We start from the raw sequence: 23,723 nt of genomic DNA, 5'->3' as shown, positions 1-23,723 counted from the left end.
CTGAAGAAGGGCCTACACGGCAGAATGATTGAAAATTAAAGGCAGAAATTTACAGTATATTATCTTCTAGCTTCCTTATCGAGCATCTCGTTGCTTTCTACAGTACTCAATTCTTTGAATTTTCTTTTCTTCTCGCTTTTTTGTTTTTCTCATTCCCTTCCCTCCTCTTTCGGGGGTAGGGGGGGGGGGGTTCGATCTTCGAAAGAAGCAATAACAAAGATAAAGCTTATCAGGCGCGGATCCATTTTGGTTGCTGTCTATTAAAAAGTTTCCTCTAGCAGCCTACTGGCACGAAGGCAATAAATGAAGGCACACTTTCGCAAAATGGTTCCCTTTCCTGTGTCCAATTAGCCCCCCCCCCCCCAACCCCATGAATGTTTGCATTTTTCCATGCATAATCCCGGCCGGCATAGCGCATCCATAAATTTATATTCAGAAATGTTCCCATTTTTTTGGAAGGGATGTATACCGCATCGGATTACTCGCCCTTTCGAAATTATAGTCAGCTTACTTTATTTGAAATACAATATAAAAGTCGCCTTACGGGCTGCTGAATTTACCGACCATATTATTATTTCAGCCAAACTATGTGCAAGCGAAGCAGTGTCACGTCAGAATATACGGAAAACAAGGAGACGTCTGATACATTCAATGGTTGTACCAACTCGTTTCTTCTCTGTACAAGATTCCACTAAAGTTGGTGAGTTTATGATTATGTACTCTATTTTAGAAAGTAATTTTGCTATCCAATTCGAGAATTTGGCCTGTTATTTTATAGAGTTTACTGTTGTCTGAGCTGATTGAAATCGAGTGACCAGAGACAAGACTCGAGTGGAAGAGCCCGAGAAGCTCCGCCGCGCCCCCCGCTAGCTGTTCTGGCGCGCCGCTTACTTCCCCTACGCTGAGCTGTGGCCTGAGTGAATTCTCTTGCTTTCTTTTCATTTGTTCTAAGTCATGTTAGTTGAAGGTTCAAGCTGTAAAAATAAATTCAACTGCAAAATACTCCACTTGGTCCTTTCTCATAATCATATTTTTTTTCTTTTAATTGGGGCGGGAATTAGCCTTGAAATTGATATTATAAGATGGCTAAATAATTTGCAGCTTGCTGATTGGTCAAAGCGTACCACGTGATCATTCGCGAAAAGTGTCTATCCCTGCACGCCCGTGCAAATTTCGCGCACCCAAATTGTCTAACCCACGGTAAGTGCAATTTCAAAATTTTTTATATTTGATTTAGATCTATTTCATTATTTCTTTCTCATATAAGGTGCTTAAAATTGCGTTCGAAATTACTTAGCCATCTTATAAATGGAATAACGCATTTACCCGTCGTTTTTCAGCGATATGCAGTGCACTCGAGGTTTCTTCTTCGCATGCACACTCCACACTCGCCTTCGGCTCGTGTGGAGTGCGCATGCTCAGAAGAAACCTCTCGTGCACTGCATACTCGCTAAACAACTCCGCAGAATGCGTTATTCCTATAGTGATTGACACCGACACTGACACTCAGTCAATGACTCACTGACTGAGGTCCATGATGATGATGTTTTTTATTAATATTTTGACATAGGGATTAGGGCCTATAGATGAACTTCTTCACTTCAGGCCAAGTAAAAAAAAAGAAAGTAATTGATCGTTCTCGTGCGCATCTATTTTGGCCGCCGCCGCATGAAATTTTTTGGGGGTAAAAAAAAGATAAAAAAGTTGTTTCTTGTCCGCGCCCGCTTCCCTTTTCATGATTGCCTCATCAATTTTCTTGATATTTGCTATTTTTATGGCCGCTGAAAAGCGAAAAAAATTCACAAGATTGGCGAGCGATTTGCTTCATAAAGCGACTTCATAAAGCAATTGCAAAGTCTGATATTGCTGTAACTGCGAGAAAGAAAAAATTCTGATTTGGTTTTTTATTGGTAATTTTGAAGATACGATCATAAATTAGCGAGAAAATAAAGTTTGCAAACTCGGAAGAGATCACAGATTTCTTCATGTTTAGTGCTTTTTCAGGGACCCTGCTTCCTGAATCTGGACTAATCCGTCGCGTGCTTTGGAAATATGGCGCAGATAAATAAATTCTAATGACATTTATTTGTATTTCAGAAGGGGTTTTTTGGTGAATGATAGCGCCTGTACTTCAATGTGTGTTGCGGTGATTGACTGTGCTTGTGACTGTGTTGGGTGATGTGCATGTGTGCTGCAGTGATGTGATTGACTGCTGGCACGACATGTGAATTTGTGAAATGAATCGAATTTTCTGGTGAGTTTTCTAATGTTAGCTATCCAGCAGGCAATGCATTAGACAGGTATAACCATCGTTTCTGGGGATTTATTCAAAAATTTCTGACATTTTACTATCATCCCCATTCACCGACGGTAGAGTGTTAGTGTGAGCTCACATGTGTTATCACGCCCTCCCTTTTGTCGATTGACTGTCCAGATTTCGATGTGCTTTTTTTACATCAAATTTACACTCTAAGGATTTATCAACTACAAGATATCAATTTATAATATCTAATCAATGAAAAAATGTCAAAGATACATTTATATATTAAAAGGTATGAAAATGGTACTTTACCAATGTTGTCTTGCAACTTGGACGCAAGAATCACTTCCAAAATAGCAGCCAAAATTACAAACGAACGGAGAGTGCATTGACAATTTACGAATGTGATATCAATATTGCTTTCGATATTGATTATAATGCAATCTGCTCCACATGCGAGCTAAACCGCTACGATCACAGGTAGCAGACAACATTCGATATATATCGAGACATTAACGATAATGACGTCATTCAAGATGGCAACTTGCGAGAAAAACCGTTAGCTCAGGTGAAAATGTCTTAGATGAAAGGTTTCTGGATCATCCAGAGGATTTTTATCTATAACTCCGGTCCAAGGTACGCAATTACTTATATTTCCCTGATAATGGAAACCATGAAACTGTAAATTTCGCTAATAAAAACAGTTTTAAATCGCGACCTATAAAACGTTAGTTCACTTTACGTTGGCTGTACGTACGGGCCTCCAAGCTCTTCAGTCTATGTACTGGTGAGTGAGCCAACGTAGTTCAGTGGAACAACCAAAATACAGAGACTGAAGCTTTTGGTCTAGCAATGCATTGAATATTCAAAATATAATTTCAATTTTCAAGTGAGTTATTCATTATCAAGAAATTGAAAATCATTAATGGGATTCCAGTAAGTGCCAATTCTGTTCAAATTTGATAAACTTCATTCTTCCTTGAGCTATTCAATTTGATGGACATTTGTAACATGTAAGCAGGCACGTAGCCAGGGGGGGGCGGTGGGGGCGGTCGCCCCCCCAAAACGTCCCAAAAAAGAAAAAAAAGAAGGGAAAAAAGAAAGGAGAAAAGAAAAAGGGAAGGGAGGAAAGGGGAGAAAGGTAGCTTTGTTTTTTTTTTCTTTTTATTCCTTTTTTTTCTTAAAAGAGAAACTCCATCACTCTTGCTCTAAATTTATATATGAATTTTTCTTCCGCGCTGCGCGCGGTTAAATGACAATATATTGCAATTCTCCATTGTTTTCCCCACCCTTTCTCTAACCCTGTTTTTCCACCTCAGGTATATATGTTTCTTACCGGTTAAAGTTCAAATGTATCCATTAGGGCATGGAATTAGAGTAAGGCTACGCCAAAGTATATGAAGTTATCTTTTTTTTAAATTGATCGCGCAACTTCTGGTCGGGTCGGCTCCGGGCGGGTAAAATATTATTTTATATCAATTTCCACCTCCATAAAGTCAACTTCTCCTGCTTTTCAGCTCATTACCAAACAACCATAATTCTGGGGCAAACAGGTTCCTAAAATTCGCGTCGTATTAAATAAAGAAGTACAATATATTTTTTTTATCAAATTCTATTAAACTTCATGTCATTTCCCTTCACATTCATCTCCTGCCCTGTTTTGCGCCCTCAGTTTGAAATGTTGAATGACACTTAAGTTTCTTTATTATTCAAAATGAAGCACTTCAGGATAAGTCAAAGAAATTAGGAATCCTCTTTTTTAAAATTTAATTTCAAGAAATCACAGAAGTTTCAACTTTCTGCGCACTATTTCCTCATAAAGAAGTTCAATAATCTTAGAAAATCATTTTAATTAGAGCCGATGGTGGTATTAGACGTATCTGCATTATTTTGATGAAACGTCCGCCCTCAGTGAAATTTCACAGTTTCATTGCTCTGCGCGGGGCTGAATATCTTTCTCCCGGCATATATACACTTCTCCTCTGTTTTGCGAGTTAAAGATATGCACAGCTGTCGCTAAATTGTTTGTAATCAAATCTGATCTTTCCAAAGGAAGTATTCAATATATCTTTGAGAAGACCCTTTAGTCGGGACCCTTTTCATGGCAAAAAAAATTATAAAACGCTTTAGCTTCCGCGCTTCGTGCGAGGGTATTATTATTTTAATTTCCTCCAATGTATTCCTTTTTTGTGCGTTCACAATCACTTTTTGAAAACAAATTAAGGTTCATGAAAACAATGTTCAAAATCACAATGAGTCAACTGAATTGGAGCTGAAATAGGCACTAGAGACAAGAGAGACTGCTCCTTTTCATTTAAATTTATGAAACACCAAAAGCTTCGCACTTCGCGCGGGAGGGGGAAACTCCCCCTCCCTGCACCCACCCCTAGGGAGCGCGCTTCGCGCGCTCTTTAAGTGTTTGCACGCTTCGCGTGCATTTACCGCCCCCTCCAAAATGAAATCCTGGCTACGCGGTTGCATGTAAGTTAGTAAATAGATCTAAAAACAGTTTTGAAATAATAAACATTAACTTAAGCGAACAATTATCAATTAATTCAATAATCATTTAACATTAATATATTAATAAAGAAATGAATAGCGATTGAATAAACAGTATTAAACATAATATAAACGAATACAAGCAGCTGGAAACTGCAATGCAAATCCATGCCCAGAGCTGAAAAACAGATTGGCTCCATGGTAATAAAAATGACCCCCCCCCCATGCATTCTTTACCCTTACATATATTGTAGAATTTTTAAATCTTTCACTTGACATGAACATTTTGTTTTATAATAATACAGTACCGGTTTACATCAGTAATACATCAATCAATTTTTATAGCATTATACATTTTCCATAGATTTCCAATTAATTGTATATACCGGTATATATATATATATATATATATATATATATGTATATATAAATACTGAGCTTGCATTGATCACATAATTCGAGCCTGACATGGCCTGACGATCATTTGATTAAAAAATAGTAAATAGTAAGGACCTCTGTCGTCACTGATGTCAAAAAATGGGCAAAGAAAATGTCTCCTTGTTTTAAAAAAAATAGTAAGGACCTCCCTCATCACTGCTGAGTGCTCTAAAAAAAACCCAGACGATCAACTACTATCTTGTGCCTTGAACCGCCTGCCATATATGAATAACAGACTCACCCAAACAAAGATGGATTTCCCTAGGAAAGGTACCTTTTAAGATAAAAATCACGTAAATGGTGGTGATTTTATTTATTTTTTACACCTTCATACGCCTAATGCGTATGAAGGTTTCCAAAATTGGTTAATGAAAAGGCGAAAATTTGAAGGTCTTTTACCAGACCAATCTCGTGTAGATCCCTCGATCTGTTCGTCAACAAAGCAAATACAATAGGTCTGATCCTTGAACCACTTCGTTATGACGTAGCTCCGATTAGTGATGTTACAAAATGTTACAACAATTTATAGATAAAAATTATTGTTTAACAAATACAAAAATTTAATATGTGATTATAAACAATTATAATCATAATACAAAGATTCCTCCACACAAGAAACCTAGGAAAGTTCATTTACCTGTGCCGAAACCAATCAATTGCGCTTGTCAATGTAAATTATCAGCGTGGAGCGTTGTGGCCCAGTGGATTAGTCTCCGGACTTTGAAACAGAGGGTTGTGGGTTCGAATCCCAAACATGGCGTAATTTCCTTCAGCAAGTAATTGATCCACAATGTGCTGCACTCAACCCAGGTGAGGTAAATGGGTACCTGGCAGGAATTTATTCCTTGAAACGCAGCGCGCGTAACAGCTGCACTGCTAAAGCCAGGGTAATTATGCTGCATATAATGTAGAGCTCTTATACCCTTTTTACACAGGATTTTCTTAACCCCGGACTATCGCTAACCCCGTACTATCCTTAACCCCATACTATTTTTTTTCCTTTTTACACATGCCAAATTGTTATTGCTAACCCCGGATAAGGAATGCTTGCTTTTCACACACGAAACTCGCTAACTCCGGACTAGTGGTTTTTGTCGATCATTCGTAGTACAAGTACTTCACTCGTACACTTTTTACACACGCTAAAATGTCCTTAACCCCGTACTATAGGTGGGGCTAAATTGCTATTTAGCCCCACCTATAGTACGGGGTTAAGCTTAGCCCACTTTCGTTTTACACTAGCGATCTTAACCCCGTACTATCGCTCTTAGCACCGCAATTGCTGGGATAACCCTGCTTTTTTGCAGGGCCAAATAATCCTGTACTAAAGGTGGGGTTAGCCCACTTTGCAAAAATGCTGTGTAAAAAGAAAGTGGGCTAAGCTTAATCCCGTACTATAGGTGGGGCTAAATGGCAATTTAGCCCCACCTATAGTACGGGGTTAAGGAAATTTTAGCCTGTGTAGAAAGGGTCTTAGAGACTTCTGACAAAGTAAGTATTAAGCGCCATATAATCAGTGAGAAAATAGTGAGAAATAGACAATGAACTAGGGGGAATTGAGGTCACTGAATCTATTTTTAGCATTCTCATTCCCTGAAATTGCCATCTATGTCCCGCAGGGGTAAGTAAAAAAAAAACTACCCCCCATAATAGGCATAAACAAGGCCAAGGACAGTCTCAATTTATCAGACATGGTTTGTCTTTGTTTAGACGTTTATGTTTTCTGGGACAATCCCAATTTTTTAACCAACACCTCAAGTCTCAGGGGCTGATCCAGCTTTTAGCAAGGGGGGGGGCCCAAAAAAATGTTTTACCCATATTTTCCCGATCGGCTGCTCAAAGTTGATTTTTATTCGTTTCTTTGAAGGGGTAGTCCTAAGAGTCACTTCTTAGCTTTATTCTCACAAAACATAAAATAATCTCATATAAGCCCTAATTGGATAGTACGAGCGCGAAGCACGAGCTAAAGTCCTCAAAATTGAACATGTTTTTAAGATTTAGACCTAGAATCTGGGCATTCTAAATACATGATTATTTCTTTTTATTATGAAAATCAACATGCAAGCCTGAGCTGAAAAAAAATTGATGGCGATCTGAAGAGGGTCAATTTAAACACTATTTCAAGCATCGTAGGCAAATTGTGAAGTAGATATGATTCGTACCATGCACCGGGGGAAATTGTAAGGGGATTTTGTCATCATATAAAAATGACTACTTTCCTATTCCTCTTCCTAACCGCGAGGTGAAACTTGTCAATATTGATATTCCGTTCTGAAAAAAAGGGACATTTTCATTATTAGGAATTCATAAAGCTGTTACCTAGTTTATCAATCTAATATTAATGAGAGCTCAAAATCTGTTGATATCAAGGCCTGAAAACTGCACATTTAAGCATTTTTATAATATTGTTTTACGGCCTATTTTTGGCATAATTATGATAATCCTCCTATGTTATGAGCTAATCGGCCTTTGGTGGAGTGCAGGAGAATGTCATGATGCGTGCGCAGTTGCGGTAGTGTGGTTTGCTTACATGACTTGTGAACCAACAGAATGCTGTGCCACTGCGGGTAGGCCTGTGGGGATCAGGCCGGCCATAACAAGGCCGTAATCAAACATGGGTTTAAATACCTCTTTCATGCTTTTCTTTCTGTTTTCTAGCATTTCTCTTAAGTTAAAAGGACATTGTTTTTTGCCAGAAAAATAGGGGGGGGGGGTGTGGCCGGCTCGGCTCCCCCTTGGATCCGAACCTGAGTCTCTACTGCATTAGACCGATAAATAGGTATATTTCTGTCAGGGGTATGCTTTGCTGAGACTTCGTCTGGCTCCGCCGCATCCCTTCCATCAATAGACCTAAGACGGCCATTGGGCTCGTAATGATGAAGCAAAAACGCTGCTTAACTACATCGTCTATGGAGAAAGGGTGCATTTTTGTACCCTCCTCGCTTACTCCTAAATTTTGCTTTTTGACGGGGGAAGAAGGAAAAAATAATAAAGATAAATTTATATCGATTATTTCTATCTAGAAATAATCAATTCCGAGGCATGTTGTTTCATAACTAATTTATTTCACAAAAAATAATAATAGACTTATTTGTGTGACATTCTTTTTTAATTAACCAAAGGTCAGAACCATCAGATACTTATCATGGATTGAACAACTTCATATATTCTTAATAATATTTCATGTTGGCAAGATAAGATTTGACCACATGATTTATTGAATTAATCATAAAATATTATTTGAAAAGTGGAAACATTTTGATAAAATAGTTTAAGTGCAATGTCTTTCATCCTATTGCTGCCACCAGGCAGGGAGCATTTTATGAAAAGTTTTGTTAGGGATTTCCACTGACAAAGCTCTCATCCAATCAGATGCAAGAATTTCCAGTAGCTTATAACAGTAGTCAAAAAAAAATAAATCTCTTTCTTTCTTTTATGAATTGGTTCCCAGGTGGCTAGCTTAGCCCACGGGGGATAGTTAGCCCAGTGGGCCAAAGTTAGCACAGGCTATAAAGTTAGCCACCCTTCAAGAAATCGGGCCATAATCTCAAAATGCTGGATGAATGATAAATGCTGAGTCTTCAAGAGGTATGCAGTTTGACAATAAATCCATTTCTTATTCCAGGGGCGGCCCCATGATATTTTCTTTGATTGGGGGAGGGGCAATACAACGGATGATGTTTTAGCTCCATGTTCGTATCAAGCAACACACTCGTGATCTAATATTCACTCTTTTTTTTCTTCATATTTTGATATTCTGTATATATTTTCAAAAGAATTTATCCTCCACTTTGTCTTTGTATGTTATCTCTTTAGATGGGGAGTATAGTTTCCCACCCTGCTCTCCTGTAGCACTGTCCCTGATCTGTTATTCTCTATTAAAAAAGGTGCCACTTGCACACAATGTAGGTGTCATTAATGGATGAACACCCCTCCATCAGTAGTGGACCAGTCCAAACTTTTGACACCTTTTCCCTGAGTGCAGTTTGTGTGTCTTCTGTGTATAGTGCATTAACCAGTGCTGTGTGTACGCTGAGTACGTGTCAAGTGTTATTTGAGCATCACACCTGCACTTTATGTTATGCTAAAACTGATATACCCACTGTATGTGTGTGTGTGTACTTGAAAGCGCAGACAATGATCATACACTGAAAAGTGTATGACTAGCGCTTACACACAAACCCTGTCCAAGCAGACATTTTGTATGGCTGTATAGCTGTGTACTGTACATGGTGCATACAATAGTCGGTGTACTGGGCATTAGGTGTTATGTACAGCATATAGCACTGCACTGTCTGCTATCTGAATGCTGCATATTGACTGAACTGGAAAGGGCATCATATTCTATTCTAACTTTCATTTAAGCAAGAAAAACCCACAGAATGGCAGAAGTTGAAGCAGTTGTGGTAAGTAACAAACAAAGTTTATTTTGCAGTAATTTTTATTGACCAAATTTGTGAATTTAAGCCTCTTAAGTTAGATTTCAATCAAATACTGTGATCCGAACTTGAGACGAGTTTGACTTTGAGTTTACTTTTAGAAATTGTATTCTAGAAATTTAGGAGTAGGCCTACATGTATAAGGCATTTACATCACCATCATTGGTCACTACCTAATCCAAGTTCTACATTTGTATGTACCGGTAGGCCTACAAATGTGTCAGAAAAGGTAGGCGAAGTCAAATTTTGCAAGCATTTTTTAGATCAATTACAATAGGCCCTACAGAAGAATGGTCTGTAATTTTCTAACCAGTGTTTGAGATGATATTTTTAATATGTGAAAATCCAAAGTGAAAGAGGATGCAAGTGTCCAGAGACTGCAGGCATCCAATTGATTTACATGTAACTTGTTGGGTTTAAATTGAAGAGAGATTCAAATTAGCTTTTAGGCACCATGCATTGAAACATTTTTCTAAAAGTTCTATTCATGTACCATGTTGTAGCCCCTATTCTTATTTTATTCAACATAGAATAAGTTTTAGATATAATTGATGGATTAGAGATATATAATGCATCTACCAGCATTACATGTATCTACATTGTAAATAAAACAGGAGTAATAACAATAAGCTCCTCTAAAACTTATAATTCCTTAATAAAACAATAAATTTGAAACATACTCATGTTTTGAATCTATTAAAGGGCCTATTAAAATTTTTTATGAATTTGCATTTCTTTTTTAACACAATTTATAATCAATGCAAATTAGTGCAAGTTTGAAATAATATAGGCAAAGTGAAATTGGATATAATATTCAATTTGTTGTTTTTTTTGGGGGGAGGGGTTATTGAAAAAATACTCATGGGAATTAAGCACTTCTCTCTATCTCATTTTTTAATGAAATTTTTGAAATCTCTGGGAATTCCCTTTCAGAAAAAAAAGAAGATTCTTTTGTAATAATTGTAAATTAATTTATGAATGACCTTTTTGACAGAAATGCATGTATGTGTGCATAGGCCTACTTTGTGCTAGAAGTACAGATTATTTAAATCTGAGTGTCTGAGAAGAGTTAAGTATGAAGTTGATTTTTAGAGAAAATGATATACAGATTATAAAGAAGATTCCAAATGCAAAATTGCTTATAATATTTCTTTGTCCCCTGCCAGAAACTTATTTTATTTGTGTTTAGTGGTTTGGAAAGTGGTTAGTGTCGATCGTTATCTCTCTGATCCTTGAATTAATGCACCATAGACAGACCCTTTGAAATCTGTTATGTCTTTTATTCTTTTGTTAAAGATGGCAACTGCGAACGAGATCATGGATAACTTACCACATGAGGATGCAGTGCCAAATAAAGAGCCAAATGATATCCAGGAAGGTCGAGCTGGGGAGACAGAGATGCCCTCAGATGAAATGGCTGAAGAACAAGATGGAGAGTACCCTTCTGTCTATTTTGCAGAGCAGGATTCCATGAACTCTAGGCAACGCTCAACCTGGCCTGAGAAACGAATCATGGGCCTTCTGGACATCTATATCAATGAGCATCCCGTCTACCTTAAAGCAAAGATGGAACGCCAGATCACTGAGTTCCATGATTACATCGGTCAGATCGTCAACACCGAAGGTGTCCTGGTGGCAGGGCTCCTCAAGAACCTCAGTCGCGAGTATCGCAAATTAGTGATGCGGGCCCGGAACAGTGGTGCTTCGGAGACTCCGAGGTTGCGAGGTTCCTCTGAGCTATTTGAGAAGTTTGAACAGTACTACCAGGTTTACAACAAGTTAAGTCCACAGGACTCTGGCTTGAGGAAGATGTCCAAGCTCTCGAAGCTGAAGCTGCAAAAGACCAATCCCTTTTCCTCCCAGCCAATGCCAAAGATCAAGAAACTTAAGAAGAGCCCAAAGCCAAAGCCTGAAGGGAATTCATTCGATTCCCTGATGAACCCTTTGGAAGTCAAGATACCCCCAGTTCCGGTCATGTCTGACAAGTACTGTCAGGAATATATCCAGGTCATGAGAGAGCAGAACAAGGCGTTGATTGACATTGGCAAGGAACTCCGGCTGATGCGGATGGGCTACTTTACAGAGCATGAACTAGCATTGGACTGAAGTCATGTGATCAGCTGAGAGGCTTGCATTGAACTTATTACAACTCATGAGTTAAGCAGTGATCAAAACTAATTTATTGTCTCAGTTTGAGACCTATAGGTTTAGGCTTGCAGCAACTAGTGGCCAGTCCTGGAACTGGACCATTGATGTTGGGCCTACATTCCCTACAAGGGTTCCTTCTATTAAAGTTTTTATTGATTCAATTCAAACTTGACTGAGATCATGCACAATCTATTGTGTGAACATTTATAATCCACTGTACAGACACATTGTAGGGGTGGAGTTCAGATTATTTTGTATGATCACTACTCTTTGTATGATGGATCCATTATTGTTCCTTTATCCATTGTGGGTTGAGCCATCCAATGGCGGGTCAAAAGCTGGTTATCAGGATTTTAGCTTGGATCTTTTGGCAAAAATGCCAACTATAAAAGAAATAGATTTTCTTTTTTCTATGAGTATGCATATTTCTTAATTGATTTTACAACAGATACTGCTTCTTTTTTAAAAAAGGCATCCACTGTTTTTTTATATGATCTGACCCCAAATGTTCAGTTTAAAAAAATGAAAATGCATAGTATGGTATGTTGAAACCAGTAAGTCCAGATGAACAGATTTATCTCTGTTCGTAATTTGTATATGTACAGTGTATGTTTGTTATTGTTGCCCTCTGATGTAATACATTGTGTCTCGCAAAAATATCACTTTGATTCATTTGGATGAAGACACATGAATCTACATGTAACTCTAGTTTTTAAAGAGGGTCTGGCTCATCCAGTCCTGTACTAATAATATTATGAATGTACCAGTACTCGACTGAAATTGGCTTGCTTACCACAAACCTAACAGAATTTTTTAATGTTTCAGTTTCGTGCCTACATGTAATTCTGTAGAGATATATGTAGGTCTTTTTCAGAGACGTACATGTACTCTGACCAGTGCCTTTTTTCTGGAACTATTGGCTCCCAGAAGTGGCTAAACATTCAATAAATCAGAACTACATTGTACAATACCGTACTTTGTTAAAAGACATAAAGTGTACATGTACATCTTTTCACCAGACTAATGGACCCAGTACATGTTTGTTTTCTCATTTTCCTCCTTTTCTTTTAACTTAACAGAGACATTCAATATTGTTCTATGTGTAGTAAAAAAAATGGAATTGGAAGGCCAATGTTCGAAGAAACTGGTTTAAAAAGTGGAAGGTAAAGCACAACCAAAGTCAATTGGAATTCCATGGTTCAAAGGTCAAGTCCACCTCAGAAAAATATTGATTTGAATCAATAGAGAAAAATCAGACAAGCACAATGCTGAAAATTTCATCAAAATTGGATGTAAGATAAGAAAGTTATGACATTTCAAAGTTTCGCTTATTTTTAACAAAATAGTTATATGAACGAGTCAGTTACATCCAAATGAGAGAGTCGATGATGTCACTCACTATTTCTTTTGTTTTCTATTGTTTGAATTATACAATATTTCAATTTTTACAGATTTGACAATTAGGACCTCCTTGCCTGAACCACAAAATGTTAAAATAATGGAATTCCACGTGTTCAGGGAGGAATGACACTTCATTTCACTTGACAATGACGAGAAAATCGAAATATTTCATATAATAAAATACAAAAGAAATAGTGAGTGATGTCATCAGTTCCCTCATTTGCATCCCGAACGAGATGTGCACATAACTGTTTTGTGAAATGAAGCGAAACATTTAAATGTCAAAATTTATTTTACATCCGATTTTGATGAAATTTAAGCATTATGCTTGTTGGATTTTTCTCTTTTTATTGAAATCAAGTTTTTGGTACATGTAGGGTGGACTTGTCCTTTAAGGATATGAAAAGAAATATACATGAGTTTGGCATAGAGCATAACAATTTCATATTTTTCTATATAAAGTTTTGATTTTGTGACGTTAAATGCGAGATGCTTGCCTGCCCCATCTTCTGGTTCATGATGATTTTATTTGTGATTTTTAATCATTCATTTCATAGGCTACTCCATCATTGTAAATTATTTTATGATAACAATGTATGATGTAATATTCAACTGCAAGAAAAAAAAGAGAAAAGTATTTATAAGTAGAATCTGATTTTTGTTTCCTAAAAGGGATGGAGTAATTTTATTGGAAGAGAGGGAAACTCCCTGATCAATTGATTTTGAGATGTTAAATATCTTTTCCTCTTGTAGTATAATCAACAATTCAATATTGAATATCTATAAAGTTAAAAATGAAATGGAATTCCTTTAATTAGAAAAAAATGAAGAAATTATTGCATCCAGCCCTAAGAATTTGCAATGGCACAGGTGCAGTATGGTGGTACACAATTGTATGGTTTACCAAACTGATGAATATTGTGCACTGTTTATGTCCCATGATGGACATTGTAGAGTGATATATGTAAACAGGGCCAGAGCATCTTTTCTTCACTCCATAATAAATCACCTGTGCTTTCTGTGTCTAAACTTGGTATTCTAGGTCTTTAAATGCTGCTTTCAATTTTCATACACTAAAAAATGACTCCAAACCGATCAAAGCTTCACATGGATTCATCTACATGCACATCCCTACTGGAAAGAATACAGTGTGTGCCACAGTTTGTTCACAGTGTGGAATACAATGTGAAATCACCTTCACACTATTAAATTTGAGCATTTCAAATCACATTCACATAGTCAATCATGTGAACATGCTGTGAACAGTCACACTGTGGAGGTGTCCACAGTGTGAAAATAACTGTGGAGCGTCGTGGCCCAGTGGATTAGTCTAAGGTCTTTGAAACAGAGGGTCGTGGGTTCAGATCCCAGCCATGGCGTAGTTTCCTTCAGCAAGGAATTCATCCACTGTGTGCTGCTCTCGACCCAGGTGAGGTAAATGGGTACCGGCAGGAAGTGATTCCTCAAAAAAGCTGTGTGCACCTGAATCAGTAAACTAGCTTAGCCGGGGCAGTTATGATAATAGCAGGGCCCACTGGGAGAACAGTGGCTACCCTGGGTAAATATACCGTTATGATTATAATCTTCACACTCATGAATTTGAGCATTTTAACAGTGTGAATAATATTTACACATTGTCCACTATGTGAGCACACTGTATTCTTTCCAGCAGTGATCATTTGTCAGTTTGGAGTCAGTGAGGGTGAGATGACTGTAGTTAAAGAGAAATGCCAGTAGTTGCAGTAAACACTGATTTCATGAGAAAGTCTGTAAAACCAGGCTTAATTGTCAGTACATCATCGAGGATCTAGATCTGGTACAGTTACATAAACTGAACTTTGTGAAATCTTGAAATCTATGCTGAAAAATGTTCACACTGAAGATCACCAACACAGATAAGCGCACGTGGGAGAGTGTATTATTATTGCTTTGAATGTCGGCCCGACGCTTGACCCGAATCCTGTGCTTACATGTACATGTATTTGCTAATTTCTCAGCAATTACACAATTTCTTCCAGAATACTCTGGCACATATTTAAATGCAAACAGACACTTTGGTGGTCATTTCATTGGATTCTGTACAAACTCATTTTGATATTATTACCACAACTGGCATTTAGAACAGTGTAATCCTCTACAGATGAAAACCAATGGCAACAATAGCTACATACAGAATTTCTTCTACATTTTGATGCGACATATTCTCCTTTTTTCGCATCAATTTTGGTAAAGGTACGTGTGACTTAACATGCAAAACAATGCATGAATAAAGGTTTAATTGTTTATTTTGTCAAGTTTCAGTTTTAATCAAAGTGGAATATAAATCTTCCCCTATGTGCAAGTACGTGTAGGAGAAAAATAAAAGTTTGTTTATTGAAAATTCACCGGCAACTTTAACTGTATGTGTTTCCTTTGTAAAGTGTGGTATGCTGTGCTGAAATTGAGCAAGAGAGGGTGGATTGAGAGAAAGATTAGATTGAGGGATGAGAGAAAATGGAGAGATCGAGGACTGGGCAATCTTTAATTGGAAAACAACAGGGCAGGACTGGAGAGAAAAAAGTAATGTAAGGAAACATTAAAAACAAAATTCTCACTTCGAGGGAGCTTAGAGAAAGAGAGAGAGGGGGGCGAGGGGAGATGACATACATGTACGTCTCATCTCTAACCGATGTGTTGGCTCAGTTGGAAGAACGTACATGTACGTCTCACAACCAGGAGGTCAGGGGTTCAAACCCCGGCCGCGTCAGACTAAAAGACGTTAAAAGAGGGAGTTGCTGCTACCCTGTTTGGCGTTCAACAATTAAAGGGATAGAGCCTCGTCGATTTGGCGCTGCGCAGCAGCTGCCGGGCCTACCATTAATTGGGCAAAGCAAATTTATGGAGTATTTCATGTCTATTTCGAACAATAAATTATGGATTTATCATTCATATGTATTTCCAAAAATTCCAATATTTATCTTTGAAGGTAAATCCAAGATCCTTGCCTTTGCATGTAAATATTGCTCTCAGACAGTGTTTACTCGTATTGAATGAAATAAGCAAACTGATGTGTATTTTACTAGAATGTGCATTGCTAGAAAACATTGAGAGAAGTGGATTTCATTTGAGGGCAGTTCTTTGGTGATGGCTGATGTTTTAAACCTTCAAAATGTGAAGTGCATGTTATAATGATGTCCATCAACATTGATATAGCGCCATCTAGAAGTACATATATCTAGAAACAATTTATTCTCAAGTGAACTATAGTTATGAGCTCGCCTTTTGCTGAAGTTGCCACTTCCAGCTCTCATTGGAAGAAAGTTATCCTAAGGGATACCCATTTACATCACCTGGATCGAGTCATACCCCTTTCATAAACCCATCCCCCATTTATCCGCCTAAGAGTAATGCGGATAATTTAATAATAATTGCGTTCACAAACTCCGAAAATAATACACACTTTTTTTACGAGCGCCCGACCTGAAAAAGGTGGATAATTGTCATGGCAACTAGACACGCCCCTCCGATGGGGTTGCGTTGGAAAAGGGTGACCTTGTGACCGCACCATGGCAATTATCCACATTACTTTGGAAATGCGTTCATAAAGTCAAAATCTGGTCCCGATGCTGCTATTATGCAGATAATAGCAGCATCGAAATAATGCGGATAACTCTGGTCCTCCTCCTATTTTACGACCAAATTATGCGGCTATTATCCGCATAATTGGGTTTATGAAAGGGGTATCATACACACTGGAGAAATTAAGGAAAACCTGATTTGGTTGGGATTTGAACACACAGCCCTATATTTGAAATGCATGCATCGGAACCAACAGACCACGGCATACCCATAATAAAAAGATTGTGTATGCCAAGCCATGAATATGTAGTCTTGTCCACATGGTTCACAATATACCTTCATTAGAATTTTTGTATAATTCATTATCATTCGTCGGCGAACAGATGTTTTTGTACTTCAAAGTATTCTCTGGCTGTTATTTTCAGAATTTGGGTACCGGTATTTTTATGACCAGCAATGACAATACACATAGAGAATTTGAAGCATACTTTTTGTTTGCTACATGGTAGATTGAAGTGTGTAATAAGCAAAAAATAAAGCCACCACAAGAATGTTAGCATATACATATATGTAGATGTAAATACCACTGTGTTTCTAATATCTTATTATTATGGTTTGATAATTTGTAATTAATTGTATTGCCTTTATGAATATTGAGAACTCCATTTGTCTTGTAATTTCAGTGAACCTCAAGACCGCCAGCACACAAGGTCTTCTGATACCCTGAGCAAGAATACATCAGATACAGACTCTGGCCTGGTGTGGCAGCAGACAACCTCATCACTGACGTTTGCTCTTTATAACCTTTCACCTTTGACCCTGTGAGTGACCCCCCACCCACACCATGAAGCTTGAGAAGTCGCCCAGCTCAGCGAGCTTAACGAATGGTGATGCCGCAGACAAGCCCAGTACGTACCATTCTTGGTTGCACAGTAGAGGGGTGTTGTTCTCTTACGTCGTCGGTGTGTATGGCATGCACCTGTTCCTCCTCAGTCTGCCTTTCTTAAGTGTGAGCACAGTGTGGACATTGACAACTGTGGTACACAGTGTGGTAAGTTTATTTATGGCATGTACAGTATCTGTTCAGATTGAACATTTTAAAGGACTGAATCGTTTGCAGTGTGGTAAGTTGACATTGTTAAAGGCAACATACTTAGAGTTTAGTAGAAGTACATTTTGGATATTGACTACTGTGGTAGGTTCAGGTTAAGTATTCAGAGATGAAAATAAGCACAGTGTGGCCATTTACAACTGTGGTCCACATTTTGGGAGATTAAAATGTTGGTAGGTGAAGCATATAAACACGGTGTGGCCAATCACAACTGGTCCATGGTGTGATATAAGTTGAAATTTGGAATTATTGCTTGAGATATGTGTAGCATTAACATTTTGCGAATATTGGCAGCCGAATCAACTGTGGCAGTTTGAGATTGCATGAGGCAGATGAAATATCTTGTTTGCTCGAAAGAAAAATTACTGCCCCCACCCAAAAAAAAAAAAATTAAAGTTAATAGTATTTAAATTTGTATTTTCATTCTGCAATAATTCAAAATAAAAATGACTTGACATTAAACTTAATTGTTTTTTGTAAGCAGAATGAATACTATTTTACAGGTTGGAGGAAAAATCATTAATCAATTTAATCTTAAAGCCCTCCACCTGCCAAGTTTTTATTTTGGCACAAGTTTGTAGAAAAACTAGTAAGATCTACAGGAGTGCATTGGGATATTTGTGTGTTATGGCGCAGTCACATTTCCCCTACGGGGGCTGTACGGCGAGTCACAAAAAGTAGTTTAACATTTTTTTGTACCAGCTACATATAGGTGGTTTGAATGAAATTGTATAAAACGGCTGTTTTCGACTCCACGTACGGCCGCCTTAGGGGAAATGTGACTAAAGCATTAGGGAAAGACCATTGAACAGTCCCAATTTAAAGGTTTGGGGTTGAACTAACTGAGAAATATAGTGTGCAATACTTCTGATGTTGGTTGACTTTGTGATTTTTTTTCTGTATCTTCCCTGCAGGTGACATACTTCTTTTTTCACCATGTGAAAGGGTCCATCTGGGCAGACAGTCAAGGCAGTGAGAGATACCAAACACAATGGGAACAGATAGACAATGGAGAGCAGTTCACATCAACACGAAAACTCCTCACCTTAGTTCCTGTAGTCTTGTAAGCAATGATAATATAATCATTCAGCTTAGGCCTGAGTCATCACATTTATTTTTGGAAAATGTTTTAAGTTATGGTCCAGGCTGAAGATAATTAAATTTCAATAAATAGAGTAAAATTCACAGAGCAAAATGCTGAAAATTTGATCAAAATTCAGAGCAAAAATTACAAAGTTATTGAATTTTAAAGATTTACATAATTCCGGTGAAACGGTTTTAGGTATGTCTTCATGAATATTCATTAGGTAAGCTGATGATGTCATATCCCCACTTGTTCTTTTGTATTTTATTATATGAATTCAGGTTTATTAAAAATAATTTCTACCAAGAACTCTAACAATTGGATTGACAACTGATTAAATGCATTAGTTATTTATTGCTGCAACTTATTTCATCATAATGGAGACACATCATTTACACATGTATAAAAAAATGAAACAATTATGATTTCATGTAATAACATAAGAAAAGGGAATGTGACGTCATCAGCCCACCTAATGAATATTCATGACGATGTGTATAACTTTTCACAAAATATTGCTAAATTTTAAAATTCCGTAACATTGTTATTTGTTATCCGATTTTGATTAAATTTTAAGCACTTGGCTCTGTCAATTTTCACTCTATTTATTTAGATACAAATATTCTCAGCCCGTAGTATCCCTTTTATAGCTATCAATAAAAAGGCGGTTAGGGTCGAACAGGAGGGGTTTTAAAAAATCCCCAAAAGTTGCTGAAATTTCACATTTTGCAACTATATTTCCATAAAAGAATATTCACTTTCTTGACTCTGGAAGATCGTTTTCAGTTGAGTGCAGTACAGTATATGTGAAATTCTTGCTGAAGGAAATTATTGCCATGTGGGTGTTTCATAAAGCTGTTCGTAAGATACAAATGACTTTACGCACGACTGGTGACTCCTTGTGCTAAATGATACATCTCTATGTCATTCAATTAGGACATAAGAACATGTTCCAGTCGTTTGTAAAGTTGTGCGTAACTTTACGAGCAGCTTTATGAAACATCCACCTGGAGTAGGATATGAACCCTCAACCCACTTTACTCAGAGATGGGAGTCAAAACCACCGCACCATGATGCCTCCACATGAAAGAAGGGAGAAGAGTAAAAAGGGGAGGTGTGGCCGTGCAACTCTATCATATCTCTATAATTTTATTGAGAAAAACTATGATGTCACTTTATGGTCGTCTCCCCCCCCCCCCCCTTCCCCATCAAAGCACCCTGGCACTGCCCCTGATAAGCATAGATTTCTCATAACTAAGGGGGCATTGCAAGAAAACATTTGCAATCAATGGCAAGGTTCAGATGCAAGTGTAACTAAAGGGCAATTCCATAAAATGATCAACCTGTTTTTACCTCCAACCCCAATTTTTCTCAAGTTTATCTTCACTTCATAAACTGACCAAGTCATGATCCTTTGAGAACATGGAAGCGCCGCAGTGTAGCGGTTCTGATTCTCGGCTTGTAATCAGAGAGTCGTGTGTTCGAATCCCACCATAGCCTAACGTCCTGTGACAAGGCGTCAATTCACACTTTGCCACTCTCATCCATCTGCTGATTTGGTACCGGTAGGAAACAATTGTCATTGTGGTTAGTTTAGCAAGTGTGCGCCTAACAGGCTGGTTGAAATGCTATGACTCCAGTGACCGGGTAATATTAATTATGAAGTGCTTTGAGCAGTTGTAGATTGATAAAGTGCTATATAAATGACAGTTATTGTTATTAACATAACAGACTGTCAAAAGAACAAGACATCAGAGACAGAAAATTTCATGAAGATCCCACATACAGGGGGTTGGATGTACATATTTTATGGATTTGCCCTAAAGGGAATCAATTTTCAATAGAATGAATGACTTTCAATCGATCTTTGGATCTAAAATTAACTTTGCAATCAGTTGCAAGTTTCTTGCAACAGAGACTTTATGCCATTTGTCTTATGTTGATTCTTGATTTATTGTAATCCTCAACATAAAGGTTAATATAGCTCCATCTATTGTTTATTCCACAGATTCTTCCTGGCGAGTTTTTACACAAAGTACGGCTACTACCATTTCCTGGTGAACTGTGCCGCCCTCCTCCTCGGAGTCGTCCCCAAGCTCCCCATGTTTCATGGTTTCAGACTCTTTGGCATCAACAAGTACTGACACCCTTCATCCATCCTACTTGTGTATGGGCTATGGTATCTTCGAGAGAGCAAAGTGCTAATGAAAATACTTAACAGTGGTGAACTCGGGCCATGAAAGGCTGTTTGAATGATAAATGGCGGAAAAATCAAGAGGAGCAGATCAGTGAAAGTTGAGAAAAATACCGGCCTGTGATTTTGATATTTTTTACGATGAGGCCACTTTCCATTGGGCAAATTTGTATATTATATCAAAAATGGGTAAAAGGAAAAAAGGGTACAATAAATCTCCAAGGCAGATAAGATTGCATCAAGGTCAACAGGGCATCCATAACCATGGACTTTATTGATCTTGGATTAATTTAAGCCTTTACAATATGAAAAAAAAATGAAAATCCATATTTCATTCTTTGAAATGGTATCTGCATATAGAAATACCCCTTAAAATTATTTTTGCCCAATCTATTGTGGGCCCGGCAGCCACTATGCAGCACCAAATCGACATAGATCTATCCCTTATTTTGTTGAATGCCAAACAGGGTAGCAGGAGCAACTCCCATCTTTTAATGTATTTTAGTCTGATGCGGTCCGGGCTTGAACTCCCTACCTCCCGGTATGTGAGACGAACACTCTACCAACTGAGCCAATACACCAGTTGAACAATTATTAAGGATTTGGGTGATAAATCAAAATGAAGAGCTGTTGCTATCACCAGGCCAGCCACTGGAATTTGAACTTCAGATAAAAGGTTCAAATCCTGTAATAGCACAAACATCATTTGCAAGGAATAGCTACATGGGAGGGGGGGGGGGGGTGGATAGGGTTGGGGTGAAATTGCCTAAGTATTTCCCCCCCAAACCCTGGAACAGAACTCTGCATATGGTCCAGTATATGGAGCAAATTTGTGCTGGTGAGTTTAAAAAGAAATAAAAAAGGTGCCCTTAATATTTCTGTTTTCCTCTGATCCTTTGGCAATTCATCAACATTTTCCACTCTACCTCTGTGTTGAATGGATACGTAGTGATGGATGGAAACACTGTTACTTATTAATAAACCTCTCAAATATTTCACAAAAAGTTTCTGGTTTCCAAAGATAGACAACTTTGTAATTTGTCAAAATTGCTCAATGCATATACATGAACATACTCAACTTTCACTGAAGGTTTCTTTGATTCTTCTGCTCTGATAAAAATCAACTTATTTTGACTGAAATTGCCTTTCGAGTGGCATTCCAACTGAGGAGGGCGCTTTTGATGTTGGCAGAAATATGGAGGAGGATCATGAACCTATTTTTAAATGCCAGTAAAGACTATCTTTCCACAGCCTTTTACTAAATAACTGTTATTTGTCTGCTTCAGGTGATGATAGATCTCAGACATTGCTGGTTATATGTAGTGTGAATGGACCGCCTGTGAAACTCGCCCGACAGTATTTTAATGGATCTGAATTGAAGCTTCATTTAGACTGGACACAAAAGCTGATGAAATTCAACCATTGATGACGGAGTTGTCGCTCGTGGATACACCAAACCTTTGAAATAAATTTGTACAGTGTGAAATGTAAAAAAAAGAAAAACAAACAAAACCTGTGTCAGAGAAACTTAAGCATACAGCGCGTCCCAAAAAAAATGTCCCTCTGACATAGGACTGAATTAATTCTAAAATGTGGTAGGATTCTCAAATAAATGTTCATGAGTAGAAAGCTCATTTCATGTTCTAACTTTTATGAAAATTTCATTGGTCACGCTTCAGCGGTTTTGAATACACACTCTGTTACGTAACAGTGGTGCATTTTAGCTCATTCCAAGTTTGCAGCATTGATGCATTTCTTCATTGTCTATGGCATGTTAACCCCCATTCTTACATCCAGGATCTGAGCAGGGATAATTCCCTAATCATATCTAGGCTCATCAAATCATAAACTTGAGCATGTTCAGAAGGACAAGAAACATAAAAAATTAAGTTTGTTTGATGATTGATAAGGGGAATCAGTGCACCAACTTGAAAGAAAATGTGAATGATGGATGAGTACAATAAGCTGAAAAAGGGGAATCAACAAGTTAATCACCCTTTGCAAAAAGGAACTATACCAAAGAAAATTTTGACTTTTTTCTTTTAAAAAGTTACACTGCATTATTGAACTTGACCTTAGTAGCTAATTAACTAAAAAAAAGTAATGAAAACAAAAATGCAGTATTGTTGGAATTATGCATGAAACAGACATGACCCGTTGTCTCAATCATTGTGCATCTCCCGTTTATCAAACATGAAATGAACTGTCAATACTGTTTTTGCCCTTCTGAACATGCTCAAGGTTGTGATTTGATGAGCCTGGTTAGATCATGGAAATTTCCCTGGTCAGATCAGGGAATTCCTTGGTCAGAACAAGGAGATAGAGGTGATATCTCCTTGGTCAGAATGGTCAAGGGGGGTTGATATGCAAGAAAGTGCAGAACACAAAGCAGTGTTGCATGCATATAAACTTGGAATGGGTTGAAAAGCACCACTGTTACATAATAGGCTGTGTATTCAAAACCACTGAAGCAAGACCAATGAAATTTTTATAGAAGTTAGGACATGAGATGGGCTTCCTATATCCATACATTTCATTGAGAATAATTTTTATTTTTGGAAGTTATAAAGCCGCATATCAGAGGGACATTT

At 37.7% G+C, this 23,723-nt stretch overlaps 2 protein-coding genes across 2 annotated transcripts; both read left to right on the top strand.

Moving 5' to 3' along the window:
- Positions 1-577: 577 nt before the first annotated feature.
- On the top strand, positions 578-21,866 carry LOC121426147 (ORM1-like protein 3). The gene is made up of 4 exons (XM_041622324.1): positions 578-700; positions 17,427-17,794; positions 18,769-18,917; positions 20,947-21,866. Exons 2-4 carry the CDS (start codon positions 17,588-17,590, stop codon positions 21,080-21,082), a joined length of 492 nt encoding a protein of 163 aa, XP_041478258.1. The 5' UTR covers positions 578-700; positions 17,427-17,587; the 3' UTR covers positions 21,083-21,866.
- On the top strand, positions 9,248-12,637 carry LOC121426145. The gene is made up of 2 exons (XM_041622323.1): positions 9,248-9,603; positions 10,933-12,637. The coding sequence occupies exons 1-2, from the start codon at positions 9,580-9,582 to the stop codon at positions 11,740-11,742; spliced, it is 834 nt and encodes a 277-aa protein (XP_041478257.1). The 5' UTR covers positions 9,248-9,579; the 3' UTR covers positions 11,743-12,637.
- Positions 21,867-23,723: the final 1,857 nt, after the last annotated feature.

Source organism: Lytechinus variegatus, chromosome 13, assembly GCF_018143015.1.
Source record: "Lytechinus variegatus isolate NC3 chromosome 13, Lvar_3.0, whole genome shotgun sequence".
NCBI lineage: Eukaryota > Metazoa > Echinodermata > Echinoidea > Temnopleuroida > Toxopneustidae > Lytechinus > Lytechinus variegatus.
Note: the sequence above shows the minus strand (reverse complement) of the source record. Positions and strands in the feature narration are given on the sequence as shown.

Bases quoted from the DNA above. Each gene is read 5' to 3' on its own strand.
- LOC121426147 (XM_041622324.1), top strand. From the start codon at position 17,588: ATGAAGCTTGAGAAGTCGCCCAGCTCAGCGAGCTTAACGAATGGTGAT. The intron at 17,795-18,768 runs GTAAGTTTATTT...TCTTCCCTGCAG, and splicing joins CAACTGTGGTACACAGTGTG to GTGACATACTTCTTTTTTCA. The intron at 18,918-20,946 runs GTAAGCAATGAT...TTTATTCCACAG, and splicing joins ACCTTAGTTCCTGTAGTCTT to ATTCTTCCTGGCGAGTTTTT.
- LOC121426145 (XM_041622323.1), top strand. From the start codon at position 9,580: ATGGCAGAAGTTGAAGCAGTTGTG. The intron at 9,604-10,932 runs GTAAGTAACAAA...CTTTTGTTAAAG, and splicing joins CAGAAGTTGAAGCAGTTGTG to ATGGCAACTGCGAACGAGAT.